Genomic DNA, 19,206 nt, shown 5'->3' with positions numbered 1-19,206 from the left:
ACAGTACTTGGTAATATACATTTATCAATTGTAGTTGAACATAATTTTGAAATTGACATTAAATTATCTATGAGTGAGTAAGCATAGGGTACAGTTTGTCCCAAATCATCAATAACACATCTTTTTTTTATGAAATGGATGAATGAAAGGTGTTTTATTAATCCTGACAGACAAGCCAAACAATTGGTTGAAACCAAAAGCGATACATATTCAATGGCTATCATAGAATTTCCATACGGGATTAGTTCCCATTGTGTTTAATCCAACACGTTGTCTTTCAATAATTATACAAGTTTTTTTAACACTTTAATTTACACAAAAGATGGCAAGCACGTTTTGGACAAAATATGAGGCCTTGACCTTAGAATCACTCATGAAAACCTACAGTTGTATAATTAACTATTATATTTTAGTTGAAAATTTAACATTTTCTCATACTGTATTAGAGAATTCTTGATATTAAAAAGAAACCCACACATAACAGTAAATATTACAAGACAAATTATGCTGAATACAATAATTTATTTTAAAAAATAGATGGGTTATTTTTAACTGACATACCAGGCCAGTAAACCAGGTTATTTATTCGCCGGAATTCAATTTTAAGGTAATTAAAATGTTAACATTTACAAACTTTTTGTGAAAAATTGACTGAGCAAATTGGGCAAGTTACTGGGAAGTTTGACTGTTGTGGTTTTTACTGCCCATTGGCCAAAGTAAATTTAATGCTGATTAGTGTCTGTACACTCAACAAAGGTAAAGAAAGAGAAGCAATCGAAAGCTACTTGATAGAAATGACACTTTTGTATTCGTATCCTGTTGGGAAAGAATCATCGCGGTTTGTTCTGAATAAAAAATCCCATTTCATTTTTTTTTAAATGTCATATTTTTTAGAATGTAATTGCACCAACTTGACCTTTAAAAATTGGATGGATGCTAAAAATCTGAAATTGTACAAAATTGCTTCAGTCGCTTTTATTTCGTACAATGAGAAGTAAAAATCTCTTTTATGAACATAATGACCGTTGAAATGAAGAAATGGCAAGACAAACTCTCATTAATTACCCGCAATTGGATTTCAACAAAAGATAAAGCATACCAGTTTGTTTTATGATTAATTGGGCAGCAAACAACGGGCCTAGAGTTCAGTGACTTAAGACAATATGAAGTGAAGGACGGAACATCCAGAGTTCGAGCCTAGCCCATTGTCTGTGGGGTGAGAGTACAGACTGATGCTTGTCACAAACAATAGACTGATAAATTCATGAAAGCACAGTATGCAAATAATGTTTGAATGGTAGAACAAAATTGGACAAGGTCTATTTGAAGTAAGGGTTGCTCAATGTTCAAAGGCTAGCAATATAAACAGATTAGCACTGTATTGTGGAAACCTACCAGAGGAGAAAATACTGTTTTTCCTCTAAGCATTTTTAGCTGAAGAAAAGTGACACAATAAAACAACCCTAATTTGTAACTATTTCATTCACTCAGACAGCGAGGCAATTTCATGGCTAGGTACGCTAGTACTAAAGCTGACATTTAGTTATTCAAATTGATCATAAACCCACTCAAAATCAATGTTTTATAAAAAAAACTTATTGTAAACAAGCAATTGAAAATATACAGTTTTTCAAGAAACAAATACAGTACTGAGCTCTACATTAGTATCAATTACAGTACGAACACCTCCTTTTGGGGACACCCCTATTTACGGGACAGCTCTATAAGGAACATATTTGAACAAGGGGAAATATGGGGAATAACCAATACCTAGTAGGTTTTGTGGTACACCAATGTGTTTCCAAAAGGAATAAAAGTTGTCTCAACAATTCAGTTGTTATGCTATAGCCATTGTCTGGAGAATATGTTTTAAAATTCTAAGGCCAACCTAGCTATTAAATATACTGTATATAAATTTTAATCAACTGTTCCACTGTACAACTTCATTCTTCAGGAATTTTCATTCCAATGTGTCTGGACACAAAATGCCTATCTCAACATGTGGGTACATCCTGTTAATAAATGTAAGGTTGTCTGTTGTATAATAGCATTCCATTGGTTTAGTAATAAGCCAATTATACCATTACAAGGACCATCATCATTAGGAGGATGAATACAATATGTAATTGTAAACTGTTCATTATTTTAAAATCTGACTGAAGGATAGGAATCAGATACTGCAGGCCTGTAGCTAGGATTGAAGGATGATGAAATTTGCATGCTATTGCTAGCTATCCAGTGGTAGGATTGCCCCAAAATGTCATAAGTATAGCTAGCTACAGTAGGCCTATTTACTAGCACTTTTGCTGCTTCTAAAAGGATACAGACTTAAAAAAGAGGGATTGTTCGAATCCTACACCTCCCTTGGCACAGGCTTGAATGCATTGTATACAGTACAGTACCAGCACATATTCATATTATTCTATTTTGTAATAACCTTCCAAGTTCTACTCTAGAAGATTATATAGTAAACTTCAAAACAATGGTATAATAATGGTATATAAATTGTACAAGATAGGTATTACCTACTGTAATTAAAAGTTAGGGATATTATTCATTATTATGAAAAGGTCAAAGGTGATAGGCCTACTATAACTGTGATGCACTATTTACATACAGGAGGTACAAGTAAATACTTCATTGTTTATTACCACATCCTACTCTAAAGACAAACAAGACATTGTCGCCTATGATGAATCAAGTGGACTTTACCCCGATATAGTGTACAAAATGGTGTCATTATTTTTTAGACTGATTGCACCATCATAGATACAGTAACATTTTCCAATTAGGCTTCTAAAATTGTTGTTGAACATTACATTTTTTTAAAGTGGAAATCTACTGTAAAGCCATTTCAAAGAGAGATAGGTCATTTTCAGATGTGTTGACTACGGTATTAGAAATTATTTTTTCAAAATATTTTTTAAAATCATTGAATTTATACCAAATATTTATTGAATAAACAATAGTTTAAAATTGCAAATCTCTTAACAATAATCAAAATGTACAGTACTGGTAACTGCCAAAGCTCGGTAATGCCAATTACTGTCTAATCTTGGAGGGGCGTTCAAAGTTTAGTTCTTATTCTGCAAGTTAGTACTGTATACTAGGCTAAATAGACTAGATAGAAACTTCTGTAAATTGTGAATATAATATTTCATACTTTTCAGATATTTAATATTTACTTTTCAGATATAAATCAGTCTTCGTAGAAGTAGAACTACAATAATTAAATGCAGGCTAAACAAAAATCAATATTATAGCGAGTAGGTCGGATATTAAATCTTGTCAATTAAATTAACACCGAAATCCAGGACATTATTCATTTCTGTTTTCTTATCAATGATATTATTAAAATAATGATTTCTCTGATGAACTTTTTGGTAGACCGATGAACTGTATAACTTGACTAGCCTTCAAATTATTGTTAAACCCAACAAAATTGTTATTTTGAAAGCAAATGTACTTTCCAGAATTGAAAAGACTTCCAGTTGATTAATTTACTTCTTTTCACTTCGTTAAATTTCTGTACATACGGTACGGCAAGATCAATTGCTTACAAGTAAACGCATTGTTAAGGCTGCAACATTCAGTGAGAACAGAACGACTACAAAATGGTATTTTGATGGAACTGCCCAGCTGGTGAGGTCATCCCATTAACGATGACCTGACTTAGACCTGTAGTATTATATTTTCTAATAGTACGAAGAGTACATCCAACTGCTATAATCAATACATGCAGTGGGGATTCATGAAAGAATCCCTTCATTTCGAGCCAGCATATCCTACGAAGAATAATGTAGTCAATACTGTACTACACAGTAAATTTTCCAAAAAATAGAATTTGTAACTGTACAGTAGGTTGATATAATAGAAGATGGAGTCATTTAACAAAATTCTAAAGCTATTTAAATACATTTCAGTTAGAACACTATTGCCCCAAGATGTGGCGATCTAAGGAAGCAGAGAACTCTTACTCGGTTTCACTCTTTAGGGACCACATGGCGTCATTTCAACAGACACCACTAAATACCTCCAGCTTTAACGTACATACAGTACGTCAGTCATTGGCTTACTGATAAGCCTTAGGCCGAATCACCTTCTCAATTCATAACAATATTGAAATGAAATTTTGATATAAATTTGCATAGAATTGGACCAGCAACGTTGTAATCATGATTAAAAACAGTTGAATGCCGATGGCTTTTAAAAGATTTTGTGTTCAACATAGATGCCTTGTCCTCAAGAGCAGCACAACAACTTTTTTTTTTCATTCGACAGTTTCTAAAGTCGACAGCATCTTCATATTCAAACGTCAATTTTTTTATCTGAAAGATCTACTGTAATTAAATGATCCAGCTAATAATATTATGAGTACCAATTTAGGCCTACTAATGATATAACAAACAACATAACTTACTGTAACTGTAGGGAAGGTATCCTTGAGGAAGGGGCGGAAAATAAACATTTTGTGAGGTCAAATGCTGGAGAAAACACTGTATAAACTGTACAGTATCTTCTCAATACTTTAAACCAAAGCCAGAAAATGAAAATTGGCTATAAAATAAAGCAATCTGCTTCATGTTTTATCTACAATACATTATCATTAACACATTATTTTCATTTAAAAGACTGATTGCATAATTGTGGAAGACTATAAAAGAATAAAACCGAATAAAATCCTGAATAACTACGGAAACAATTACTCAAAAAATTCAATCTTCTTGTTAAAAGTAAGTAGCAATATAACTAATCACTTAAAACTTCCGATTAAGCAGATGATTTTGAGTCTAGTAACTTGATCCGTCGACATTGAAAAACATCCAATAAAAGGCGAGTAATGAAATCAGTAGCTTAATTAGTCTTTACCTAAATTACATTTCTTTCATTAGTACACCGATACACTAACACGAAACAGAGCATTGAACATTATTGATTTCATTGCAGATACTGACACTTGAACGAAGATCAAAATTCGATGCAATGTACAACAAAAAAACTGGCAACGGAGAATCAAGCTTACACTATTACATACCTCTTGGTGCAACTTTTTAATAATTAACAACCTAAGGAATTATGCAGTGAATGTTCATTCTTTGATTTTTATGGCATTAAATCAATGTACAGTAATACAGTACAGTATTTCTACAGTACTATACAGTAATTCCAGATACTGTATACATAGAATCTGTTTTGTTATAACAATGTTACTGTAACTTGCATTATGCTTGGTAAATCTTGTGTACAGGTTAACCATGGACCTATTTTAATTTATAGGTACATGGTATAACACTACTGTACAGTACAGTATAAACAATTTTTATTGAGACTTTAAAATTTGGCTATATTTAAACAGGAAGTCAATTAACCTGGGTGGGTAACCCACAGATTAGATAAACTACTAAAATTGACAGTAAATTATAAAAGATGGCCCTAATGGACATTTGTTTATATCATGAGATCACACTGTTTCCATGGTAAACAACATTATTACCAATATCATAGGGCCTGTTTCTATAGAGCAGAGAATACGGTTTTGAATACCGTTCTTTTCAAGAACCGTTTTTTCTTGCCAGCAGAAATGGGTCCCCACAAAAAACCACAAAAAAGAACCGATCTTAAAAACGGTTTCAAAAACCCCAATTGATTGCGGTCTCGATCGCAAAGAACCGTTCTGAAACCGGTTTCCGTGGAGCAATTTTTAGCTGCAACACAATCGCGGTCTCAATTTGACCCCAAAAACTGAACTCTCCAGTCTGCTGCACTGGGACGATTGCGGTCAACTCGCAGTCAAACCTGCGCGATAGGACCTAGGCCTAAGTCATTTTTATTTCTCTAGATAGTGAGTATTTTATTTAACTAAAAAATGTTGACCGATGCCATTACGAGGTTCGTAAAAAATATGTGAAGGGAAGAAGATGAGGGGACTTGTCGGGAGTCGGAAGAAAGACTCACGTAGGCCTATCTAAGGCCTACATGTTTTTAAGAATATTGTAAAGCGTGTGAAAGCTAGACGAGTTCAACTTGACAATATCAGAGGGTGCGACGTACCTATACTTTAACCAAGGACCACAATAACGTTTCAGGTAATAATTCCCCCTTCTATGATGAAATGGATGCTATTTCTTGGGGATCGCGCTATGCGAAAAAAAGTAAACATGACCTCGATCCAATCACGCTTCCGCCTAACGAACTGCATTGTGGTGTATATAATGATGTCATTCATAACGAACGCACATGGACGGAACCGGTTTTATTGGAGTAAAAATTGAGCTGCAACGCGATCTTTATTTATAAACAACAGCCGAAACCGGTTTCCAAAAAACCGTTCTTTTTTTATTTTTCAATAGAAACAGGCCCATAGAATCTATACAAATTATATTATCAGTGTAAAATACTATCGTAACTAAAGCATTATAAAACCTGAAGATAAGCATTTCACATACAAACTGAACTATATACTCTGTACACATAATTTACACTGAATGCATACCATACATTCCTCACAACAGCACTGTTAGGTATTAAAATCTCTTATTAAAAAGCCTTTACTATTTACTGGCGCCTTGATCAGTGAACAGTAAAACACTTATTCAGACAAAGTCTACGATAGCACCAGGGGGGAGGTGTACACAAAGTGGCACGTTGCCTTTAATAAACACAACTAATAAATCATTAAAAGCTGAAAGCCCTAATGTACACAGTTCGTCAACAATAGATTCTAGGTTGTTCAAATATAATACACAGAAATAATACCTACAGCAAGGTGCATTTATAATACTAAGCCACAGGAAATCCGAAATCATTGTTTATGATAAGCTCAGCTTAAAATTATTGTATTCATTATATTGGATGGGGGAGGGCAAGTTTGGAAACTATTATTGTAAATGGATTTAGTGTATTTAGTAAATTTCATCAAATATTGAGCTAATGAAGAGGCTGGAGGTTACAGGAATTTTCTGACGACTATTTGTATTCACTCAGCACTTGCATTGGACTAAATACAAACTAAACACAAACTAAACTTTCAGAATACTGCATGTACAATGTTACTCAAACCAAATTTAATCAGTAACTTTTATTTCCAACTTTCTACTAAAATATTCTCCATAAAATAAATAAGTATGTGCTTACCTTCCGAGTCAATAGTAAACCGTCCAAGCCCACTTCCATTTCGAATGGAATACGTAACTTCTCCATCACGGCCACTATCCTGATCTTCCGCAGTCACTTTCATAACCTTCGTATTAATAGGCACGTTTTCCTCTACGGAACCATTCATGTAATAGCGCCCTCCAAAAGATGGAGCATAGACGTTTTCATTAACATCTATGACTTCCACCTGTACGCTACACGTGGCTTTCTTGCGAGGTGAACCACTATCCTTCACCTCAACAAGTAAACTATATACTTGCTGGGTTTCATAGTCTAATTTTTCAGCTAAGCGAATGGTTCCCATCATTGAATCAATAGTAAACTTGCCTTCCCCACCTCTCTTTAAGGAATACGTAATATCTCCATTAGCGCCCTCATCTTCGTCAATCGCCTCCACGTCAATAACTAAAACACGCGTCGGTAAATCCTCCAGCATTCTGACTGTGTAGTCTTCAGGTATACATCTTGGTGTGTTATCGTTGATATCTTGTACAGTTACGGTTACAGTGACAGTGCTCGACAACGGAGCACTCTCAGAAGAATCTGTCGCAACAACTCGTAATTCATGTACTGGTATAGATTCTCGATCTAATGCTGTTGCTATGGAAATGTTACCATTAACAGCATCGATTAAGAAGTTATCATTGTCAGTCTGTATACTGTATCTGATATCACCATTACTGCCAGCATCTAGATCATTTGCAGATACTTGTAAAACTACATTGCCGACGTCTTCACTTTCCTCAAGAAATGTTGAATAATTTTCTCGAACAAATGTTGGACTGTTATCATTGACATCCAAAATATTGATTGTAATATCTTTCTTTGCAGATTTTTCATCCCTTCCCAGATCAGTTACAGTTATGGAAAGATCGTATCTTACTCTGCGTTCCCTATCCGGTGGGGTCAAGATGCTGAGAACCCCTGATTTGTGATCCAGATGAAATGGAAAATTGTCATTTCCAGAAGAAATGGCATAAACTAGCATTCCATTGAAACCTGGATCTCGATCACGAGCGATGACATCAACAATGGTGCTTCCTCTTGGAGTATTCTCTAGAACATTAAAGGTACTTGGAAAACCTGCATCAAATTCCGGGTCAAAATCATTTCGGCCAAATCGTTCAGTAAAGTCATCCATTGGTTCATCAATTACTGCATTAGCTTTTGTAGACTTGGATATCATGTCAGTTTGCTTCTTGAGTGCATCAGATGATTCGCAATCAATGGTCACAGTTTTTTTCCTCTCTTTTCTATTATTTGCGTTTCGACCATTAATGATGGACACATTCACCCAGAGGTAGCCAGCTGAAGAGGGTGCGTCAGATGCCATCAATCTAAGATTGTATACATTTGTGTCTGAATTTTGAATCTCCCGTTTCAAAGACAATGTTCCGGTAGATTTATCAATGGAAAATAAATCATCAACGTTGCCACTAACTATGCTAAAACTAACCGTGTCACCATCAAAATCAATGGCAGAAAACACAGCAACTTCATTGCTATTACGAATATCACGGGAAATTGTACCACTACAGTAAGATTTTTCAAACATTGGTTGATTATCATTAACTCCCTTCAATGTGACAAGAACATCAACTTCTGCCTCTCTTCTGAATGGAGAACCCCAATCCGAAGCTCTAATATGAAGCCGGAAATTCTTCCTCATTGTCTCATAATCTAACACCATTGTAGTATTAATATGACCTGTAAATGGGTCGATTTGAAAGGGAACTGGTTCGAGATTTGCAATGCTGTACGAGACATACCCATTTTCTTCATCATCATCATCAGTTGCCGATACCTGAATGACTGGTGAATTGATCGGTAGGTTCTCTTCTACAGTTGCTTCATAGCGCTTTTTCTGGAACACTGGGAAGTTATCATTTTCATCTTTTACTTTGATGCCAACAAATGCAATGTTGGATGGATCGTTGGAAGTACGGATTGTTAGGTTAAAATTTGCAAATCGTTCACGATTAAGGGCCTTAGCTGCAGACAGGTATCCAGTAGCAGGATTAATATTAAAAGATGATCGTTTATTTCCTGCTGCTATGTTATACTGTGGACGTATATTGTTACTAGATAGAACCTGTTCCGACGCCACAGTGAATATTGGTGCATCCATTGGAACCAACTCGGAAACAGTTATTTCAAAGAATTTCTGTGCAAAGTATGGAATTTGCTTATTACTTTGTTCAACGGTTATTCTCTTTGAAGAACTTTTAGGTGGCCCACCAGAATCTGTCGCTACAACAGACAGAGTAAAGCTCAAGGGAAGATCACTTGGAAAATCTTTAGCGATTGTTACTGCATACGAGTCTTCATATTTATCGCGTTTAGTGATTTCAAAATGGTCCCTGTAATCCCCACTTAGCAAAACAGATCGAATTCCACCATTTTCTCCAAGATCATCATCATTTACTGTTAGCAATGCTATTACTTTACCTATTTGAGAGTCCAAAGTAAGTTTCTCCAAGCTGTCAACTGTAATGATTGGTGAAAAATAGTTCACTTCCACTACTTTGATATTGATTGAGGTTGTACTCGTTCGCGGCGTATCATTTCCGCCCCGATCCTGAGCTTGAATCAACAACGAATACTCTGCCTTTTCTCGATGAGGTCTTAGAGGTCTTGTTAATGAAATTCCTCCACTAGTAGGATGTATAACAAAGTACTCTGTATCCTCGAGAAATTGATAGTAAATATCAGCGTTTGTCCCTGAATCTGCATCACTGGCTTTCACAGTACAGATTGTAGTCTGAACTGGTGTATCCTCTCGGATGTTCAGAGGTTCGGAGGAGCCCAAGAATATAGGTCTCAAATCATTGATATCCTCGATCGTAAGCTGAATTTCAGTCTCCGTCTCAAGTGTATTGTCATCTTGATCAGTTGATCTTGCAGTCACACGCAGAACCCAGCTTGGAGTTCTTTCTCTGTTTAATGTTGTCTTTGGATGGATTCTTAAGAAAACAAAATCTCCTACTTGCTTTGCATTGTCTACTTTAAAAGTCGAAGATTCCCTTCCTTGAATTGTGTAGACTATTTTTGATGACAGTTCCAAATCTGTTATATAAATACCCATTTTAGTTTCAGATGTTATGTAGATATTTGTTTTACTAGTCTCTTCTATAGATGCTTTGTAAACGGCCCGGGTAAATTCAAATCTTCCAGTTTGGGCTTCGATGACCACAGTGTTGAGTAACACCAGTAATAGGCCCCACATTACTACTCTTTGGATGCTCATTTTAACGATGTGATATTGCAGTTCCTTTGTGATGTACGATGAAATGAAGGATGAGCGTCACACTATTATGTTCAAACCTGAAAAAACAAATTAAATCTTAAATAATAATAATAAGTTGTATTTTATAAAATGTCTTCACAAACAATTCTATATATAAAGTGAAATATAATTTATCATAATATTATTTTATTCTACCATGTAATGAAATTTTGATTATAATACACAATTTATTTGTTGAATGTCGTATAGAATAAAATTATTATAAGAAGTTCTAAAACAATTTATCACACCTGACTAAATCTTAATTAAAAATAAACAATTCAGTTTAGTAATTAGGCCTACTGTACTACTAGCTACTCAGTCTCAAGTCTGGACATGAATTTTTTTTTTTAACAATGAGAAAAAAACACGCGTAGTAAAATAAAAGGGGAATTAAAATATTGTACATGTGTATAAATATTAAATGTATACCATACAGCTCATAACATATGCACCGTTTTTCAAAATAAATTGATCGATTATCACATGAAAACCTGTCTATTTATTAACGATGATAATCAAAGGCCCAGCAGTGAGTGATGTTCTCATCTCCTCCTCAACCGGTCCCAAATAAATAACCCAACTGGTACTGGGTAGCCTATGAACTCCGCTCCCGTTTGGTTACACTAGAGTAGGAGGATAGAAAGCAAAATTACATACCTTACTGTTAGTTACATCATTTACAGATAAAGAATCCTCTCGCATATACCAAACAATAATTATTCCAAATTCACATAAATATAACGAGTAATTCCTATTAAAATGTCCAAGAACAAATAGTTATCTCATGAATGAAACGTTCCTGACGCCGACCATGCGATAAATGATTGCCGAGATTGTGTTTACACGACACACACAGCTGACTCAAACTTGCTAACTCAACTTTTCTAAAGATTTACGCATACACATCCGCTATGAAAACCTAGATCGCAAAAAACTACCAAAACGCAAATTTTTGCTTATGAATAGAAAGTATTGAATTCATATTGTTTAATTATTTTCATAAATTTCCTAAAATTGTTTTATTTTACAAAATGAGCAGTATTATACAAATTAATTTGAATTTTTCGTTTCGCGTGTTGATATAGAATGTCAGTATGTTGTGTGGTGAGACTGCAATCGATAAGTCCAAATTGGTGGCGCTCTCCATCTAGCAATCACCATTAAAAAAAAATAAGTTCAGCCCAAAATCTCTGGCGTCCATTTAATATTTTTTATTACCCGTATAAAGCCTTCTACGCTGTTACTATGATATTATAATATTTACAACTAGATGACACGTCACTAATAATACAAAATCTAGAAAATAAATAAAAGACTGATTTGAAAACTATTGCAATTATTAAGTTTTTATGATAAATAATGTGGACTGAAGATATTTTCGGTATAAATTATAGTAGGCCTACAGTTCTATAGTTTAATACTTAATCAAATATAAATATTTATCAATTTATTTTGTTAAAGTAGGAATGATGTGTCATGTTTTTTTTCTTGCATTCAGAATGCAACCGAATTACAACATTATTGTTATCGGCGCTCATCTAACATTTTTTACGTTTTCAAAGTTCATCAAACTTCCAACAAAATGCATAGTCACAGGAGGACAGATAAACCACGATAGTCCACATTCATATACAGTGTACGTACGTACATGCCTTTTCTTGTATCTCATTATAAAATCAGTAACTGATCTGCGCGCGCCAATAAAACGCGTTTCCTTAACGCACTTCCGTTACGCTTGCGTAGCGCGAAGTAACGAACCACGCATTTACACGCATTTCCGATTTATAAACTTCGGCAATATTATTGTACTGCAGTATGTTATATTGTTAAACTTAAGTTATATTAAAAACAAAAAACTGTTAGTCGACGGATTTAAATTAAAATTAAACTAATTATTATCACTTAGGATTTAATTAAATTTACATTAAAATATTTTAGCGTTCTTCGTGTCAAAACAGCGCAGCTTAATTTGTCGACTTTTTTTTTTAACGCGAATATGTGTATTTAGTGCACATACCGTACGATCAGGGAAGAGAAGAGTTTAATTATCGTAACGATTTATCTGCGACTTACGGTGTTTTTTATCGTACGTAAATTGGTACCGGTATGTGAAAGATAACCGACCTACTTTCTAAATATAACTTCTAACCCTTTAAATAATCTCTCTCACTATAAAGTTAAAAAGAAGTTGCTCTGAGATTCGAACCACATAATATCGACATCATTATTATTTACAGTTTTTAGTCGCGTGCAACACGACTCTACAGCTCACTATGTCGGTCGGTCGGTAGATCGTTCGGTCAGTTGGTCGGTAAACACTATATTGAGCACACGACTGCAGCCATGTATATGGCCTTTTTACACACAGATTTCGTTTTTATTCTGTTCGCTTAATTATATTTAAAATGCGCGATACATACACGGGCGACCATATGCAAAAATGGTATTTTAGCCAAGAGCAAGCTTATCCTTCACATACATAATCGGACAATCATTGACGGCACAATTTGATTTAATTTTGGTGTAGTAAGGACCTCAATTATTAGCACCCACATTATAAATACGGTTGTAAAGCTTGTACACGTAACAGAAGGATTTGGCGCGCAAAATTAAGTTGAGTAGCACTCTAAAAAATAATTTAAAAACCATACGAAAAGCGCGCGAATATTGCAATGATAACAAGTAAGGTTATTCTCACTTTGATAAAATGTACATTGCCTTTACATCTCTTTATTGACAACTTCACAGATAGAGACACTGCCGAAATCCCGACGGTGGTCCCTTTGTTTTCGAACATAATGTGCACACGTGTCCCCCATGGTCCTCATTTCAATCTCAATCGCTTGAAAAAAATCCAATGGTCTTTATTTTATTTGTACGTATCTTTGACAAAAGTGTTACACAAATGTATTTATCTATTATCAAAAACAACAATAATAAGACAATACACTACTATAAAATTGCATATTTTATTTAATTGTACTATTTCTTTAAAAAGTACTAGATCATGGTAAATCAAACATTAATCACATAACAAGTATTTAGATTTCACCTTATTTAGACTTGATGTTAAAATTTCCAATAAATTACATTTTCACTGAAATTTGGTTTACTAGTAGTAGTTATTTTTTTACTATATATTTTTAAATTAAAATTTACATGATACCACACTACTATACTATAGGTTTCAAACTGGAAACTTAAATGGTCTTTATTTAGAAACAGCCTTCAATTTGAGGGAGAGCTGCAACAGGAATCTTTGGTCTTGGAGACATCTTAATCTAAGAGTTTCAATTTAAGGTCTGTATAATTTAAAGGTCTAATTTGAGGGCCGGGAGAGCTGAAACTATGTAATCCTTACAATATTTTAATTCTTAACTTTATCAATTTAAGTTGCACTTATTGTCTTTGGTTTAAAAGATTATATAATTATTCACATTGAAATTTTAACAAATTACATATTTACTCCTGATGATTCCTTGATTAAATATTAACCTTAATTAAATGCAATAAAATGTATTGTTGTTGGAAGTATGCAATACATTGCACTGCACAGGATTATTTATAATGTCTATACTAGATCAACTAAAATAATCATATAAATAAAAATAATAAAGAATACTTTTTATGGAGATTAAAACATTGGTTTTAGGCAAAATATGTGTACTATAATTACCGGAATATTAAATTTATTCAAATAACAACATTTTAAATGTTTAGTCATCATAGTTTCTTTCATTTCTATCAACCTTACTGGCTAACCTTTTCCCGAGGGATATGATACTCATTCCGGGCACAAGGATCCAGAAACCATTTGGAATGAAGAAACAAAAGATTAGAAGGAGTGGATCACTCGTCCCGATCATGTCGTTTCCATTGCAAAAGTCGGTGTACATCAGCATATAGAGGACAGTCTTCCACCACGTCATCGTGTTGACAAATAGCGCTAAAACATATGTAAACTTGCTACCAACTCGATTCTGAAAGATCAACATTTGATACATAATGATGACACTTTACACACATAAATACAGAGAATAATCAACTTATTTTTCACATTTCATTTTTAACTATTTAAGGACCATATAGTATTTACATTTAACGTAGTTTAAGTGTGATTGGTGAATATGGCCACTGGCAGTTGTTTCCACTCATTCTAAATTTAAAATGTTTGTAGGCCTATATTGTTTTTCGGCCCACTGTAAATACTGTAACATCCAGGGATTTATCAAGCATGCTGAGCAAAAAAAAAACTCTTTAACTTTGTCAACAATTTTGCTTAATTAAGTTTCAAAATACTTTAAAATGATGTCCATAGTTTTCTACTTTAAAGCACTATCTTGACTTAAGCAAAAAGAGTGCTAAAATCACTGCACTGCTAATTCTTAAATTTTATATATAATTTAGTAGTTCCTCATATGCACTACTGCATGATTGCGGTGAGTCTATATCCAACTAGGTACAAACATACATTAGTAGAATATTCATATCTAGTACTTCACATTATAAACTAAGAGTCTCTAAAATTTGTGAAATGGTTATTTATATCTAATAATAATCGACCATTTTGCCAATTCATGTTTAAATTTCATTTATGCATTTTTACGAGCAGATAACATCTATTTTCAGAAAATTAAACCCTCAAAAGTATAAATGAATGATTAGGTTGCGGTATTACATTACATACATTTAAATTTAACAAATGTATTCAACAAGGGAAAGTTGCTAAATTACATGGAAACAGCTGAAGCTGTCCAGTATTTATACCTCATGATAAAAATCATATAGTTTTTTTATTATTATTATCTGAATTCTCTGAAATATTTTATGTGTGTTCTATTAATAGCTCATTACAAATCATTAATTTGCCACGTTTTTAAATACTGGTTTAAGTTCAAAATAGTGTAATCAAAAACGTATTGCAGAAAGTAATTTACTTTTGTGAATAAGATCATTGTTTTATCAATAAGAATTCACCGCCATGTTTGCTTAGTATTCAGTGCTTTACCTCGAGTGCTTGATAAATGGTTTTTGCGGTATTTGATCAACGAGTCGTAAAAAAACCTCACTTATGATTGATTCTACCCACGTTTCTTTATGAAATATTTGATGAATGTAAAACTAAAAATATTCATTCCTCAAGGTTTTCCATTTAAAAATAGTGATACAAACAATTGAAATTAATCAAAGGTAGTCTAGTTACTTTCTCTCTTCTCCTCATAATAAAAACAATTTGTATGCAACACAAATAAATAATAATCAATTAAATCTCGTACAGCATCTATTTAAAACATAAAAAGCATTTAAAATGTCTTCTATAAACAAAAGTCAAAGTTAGGAATGTCTCTGGTCTATACTTAAAGTTACCAGCAGATCTTCTTCTTCTTACAAACTTCATAATTTTTCCATTTTATTGTTTTGTATTTTGTAAGGGGCTGAAAGAAATGTACACCAGGGTAACCAGCTACTCTCCCAAAGATGCACTGGGTTCTTTTAAGTGATGTGACAGATGTGTATACAGACCCTCCAGTTTATCGAGAAGACTTGTTCTATCACTAGAACTTGAACTTTAGTAAAGGAGAACCTGACCTGCTGATTGTACGGCTACGGCTCGCAATGCCCCTGCCTTTAACTGCCACTCGTCAGTATACAACCCCTTGTAGAAGAAAAAAACTGCTGTACAATAAATGATGACTATTAGAGAACATTTATCATTTTGTAATATATAGTGATCACAATCAATCATAAATTACAAGATACTCCATACAAGGTATCAACATGAGTTACCCTAAGGCTGATTGCAAATTGTTGCACTAGACTGAAAATTATTTTTAGAAATTCTGAGAATCAATTCAGAGAGAGGTGATTTGATTAATAATTATGTTTCCGATAAACAAATTATAACAAATGGAAGAATTTGTGAAAAGAGTTCAAGAAATGGCAGTGCCTTTGGTTCTTCGGGCAAGAAGCTCTACCGTCATTGCCTCAAGTTTTGAAAGAGTTCAGGACATGGATGGCAGTGCTGTTAGTTCCTTGGGTAAGAAGTTTTACTGCCATTGCCTAGTGTTTTAGAAGATTTCAAGACATGGATGGCAGTGCTGTTAGTTCCTTGGGCAAGAAGCTCTACTGGCAAAAGGTCAAGACCTGCCAGTGTCATTAGCTCCTTAAGCAAGAAGTTCTGTTGTTGAAAAATAAAACACCTGTATAGTATACAAAAAGAACTTGGAAGAAAACTCAAAAGTAGTAAAAGATTATCCATTCATGGTACAATGGATCACAAAATCTCCTAATTCTGAACTATGATGGACACTACTACTATATAATATATTTCCATATTCTTTTTCAGGTATAAATTATTTAAGTTAGTTTAAGAGCCTAAGATAAATTGACCTATTGCATTAGAGTAAGCTTTCAGTAACTGACCAGAGAAATAATCAAACCTACAACCAAAGAATTGGAAAGTCTGCAGCACTAAACCCCTATACCCTTTCTTCTTTAATGGCTAACCATATAGACAGCAGAAATATAACAACTTAACACTGATTTCCAAATCTATATATACTTCAAAATTTAGATACAATTAATCAAAAGGTTAAAGTTGAAATTTCTTGTTTTTCCCTTTTCAGTTGCTTAGGGCCGAGACTGTGATTGATTTGTTTTTCTAGATATTAAGTAATGTCGTTGCATTTACTATATTCCTATTGATTACTTTAAGTAGAAGTCTAACAGATCTATATTTCAGTATAATGTCATGTATGCAAAGTGAACAAACAGAACCTTCCTTTCTAAAGTCATTTGCTGAAACAACAAAGCCAAAATATTTAGATTTTTGACAAAAATTTCCTTCCTACTTCATACATTTTATTCATCAACTAAGTCATTTTAAACATTTTCTCTATCTTGTCGAATGAAGTTCAGAAGAATGAAAAAGTTATTTTTACTTGACTTAGGAACCATGCTAAATTATTCTAATACAGTTACTGCAGTAACACAACATTTTTTATCTATAAGCATGTTCATGTAATTTCATGTAATTATTTTTTATTACCACTGTTTATGGCAATGAATGCTTCACCATTAGAAACAAACTAAAATAGTATTGCAATTTTTTAAATTACTGCAGTGACTGCAGTAGAATAATTTTAACATGATGATCCCTAACTTCTAAAAATCACCAAACAGATCATAAGGCTTGCATCTCACAATACGGTTATCAGAAAAAATAATTATTATCAAAAATAAACAGCTCAATATATTTTTTTCCTATAAATAAATGTGTTCCTTTTAGTTCAAATCTAGATATTTTCTTTACCAACTGAAAATAAAGTCTACTTGTAATATTTTAAAAATATATGCAGATGACAATAATATAACCATTAATGTTTTCCTGGAATTTTTAGATATTTTTTTTTCATAATAAATGTTTTCTTTTATGATCTTTTCATAATTTTATCACAGAATAAATCCTTTTAGTGCCAATATGTGTCCTTCAATTATAGACAATAACAAACAGTGATACTTTCGTTCTTTCATTTGGTTTTTCTGTTTAAGAGAAGGGGATAGTGAATCAGCAAGGATAATTTAATTTATCAAGATTTGTGAAAGAAAATGTCAAATGTTGGCTTGGGGAAAATTGGCAACAAAAAAAATCTTTTACAAAGTGATATCGCAGAGAAATGAACATATTACTATCTTTTTTTTGTCTTTTTTTTAAGAGTGCAAAATAATATGTTGTTGAGTGGCTTTTTTCCAGAGGCTTCTTGTTGAAACCACTGTACTTTGTTAGGACCTTCTGTGAAAGTGACATTTTAATTTTTGAAAAAAATTATATTACTATTTAACATTTTATTTATTTCAGCAATTATAAAATTTATTAATTTCCTCACATTTGTGTAAATAAAATATATTTCAGGGAAAAAATGTACATTTCTTTTCATTTAAAAAAAGTATAAATCTCTGTCTACGCTGTCAAACTAGTTTTAGAAAAAAAGTATGGTAATGGTAGTGATATGCCAAAATATGGTAGTGATATGACATCATCATGTCCATATATGGGCACATCACATTTTTTTTATAGTGTAGACAGAGCTTTAGATTGCATAATTAATATTCAACACCCCTACAATTCCTTACAATGGCATTTATAAGTACCATTGAACTTTGTAATGCAAACACGCAATAAAAATGTAAACATCCTTTTCTGTTTACTATTATGTCTATTATTAAGAAAGGAATCGTTTGATTTGCGCAAGTTAAATATCTAAGCAAATAGAATTGGAGCCAGGTACCACCATTAATAAATTAAAATACTTTTATTCCATAAACATAAACATGTTTACAATTTGTAGATAGGCAGTGACACAAATAAAAAAGATATATTTGGTACATGCATCATCAGGACATAGAACCAATGTTGTAAATCCTCAAACACTAAAATAAATCATAAGCTTAACTTAATCCAGACATAGCTTATGTCAACATTCACGAAACGTGTGTGGATTCAACATGAGATAGAACATCTTAATAATTAGACAAATCTGATATAATAAAAATTCAATTAATTCTGCATGCGATATCTCTGCTGAACATTTACTAGCTTGTTCTGGATATCTATCTATAATTGGCAAGTATTTATAAAATTGGTAATGCGCACATAAAGTCATGCACAATATCAGTACACAGTATTTATCTTTATATTACACATGTAAACATACTTGAACAACCTATCTACGCATTATAATAATAGACAAAAAAAAAGCTTC

General features: G+C 33.1%; 2 protein-coding genes across 7 annotated transcripts in view; both read right to left on the bottom strand.

Annotated features, from left to right (window-relative positions):
* LOC140050149 (protocadherin Fat 1-like) overlaps positions 1-11,243 on the bottom strand; it is an 88,016-nt gene extending 76,773 nt beyond the window's left edge. For all 6 annotated transcript variants that reach the window (XM_072095209.1, XM_072095210.1, XM_072095213.1 and 3 more), the window contains exons 1-2: positions 11,102-11,243; positions 7,135-10,479 (exon numbers count right to left, since the gene is read on the bottom strand). In XM_072095209.1, coding sequence (XP_071951310.1) covers positions 7,135-10,402 — 3,268 coding nt within the window. In that variant the 5' untranslated portion in view covers positions 10,403-10,479; positions 11,102-11,243. The remainder of the gene's footprint in view (positions 1-7,134; positions 10,480-11,101) is intronic.
* A 2,168-nt stretch (positions 11,244-13,411) lies between these two features.
* LOC140050153 (uncharacterized) overlaps positions 13,412-19,206 on the bottom strand; it is a 39,135-nt gene continuing 33,340 nt past the window's right edge. The window contains exon 4 of the mRNA XM_072095219.1: positions 13,412-14,424. Within this exon, the coding sequence (XP_071951320.1) occupies positions 14,161-14,424 (264 nt within the window). The 3' untranslated portion in view covers positions 13,412-14,160. The remainder of the gene's footprint in view (positions 14,425-19,206) is intronic.

This window comes from Antedon mediterranea, chromosome 5, assembly GCF_964355755.1.
Source record: "Antedon mediterranea chromosome 5, ecAntMedi1.1, whole genome shotgun sequence".
Classification (NCBI taxonomy): Eukaryota; Metazoa; Echinodermata; class Crinoidea; order Comatulida; family Antedonidae; genus Antedon; species Antedon mediterranea.
This window is presented reverse-complemented; position numbering and strand designations above follow the sequence as displayed.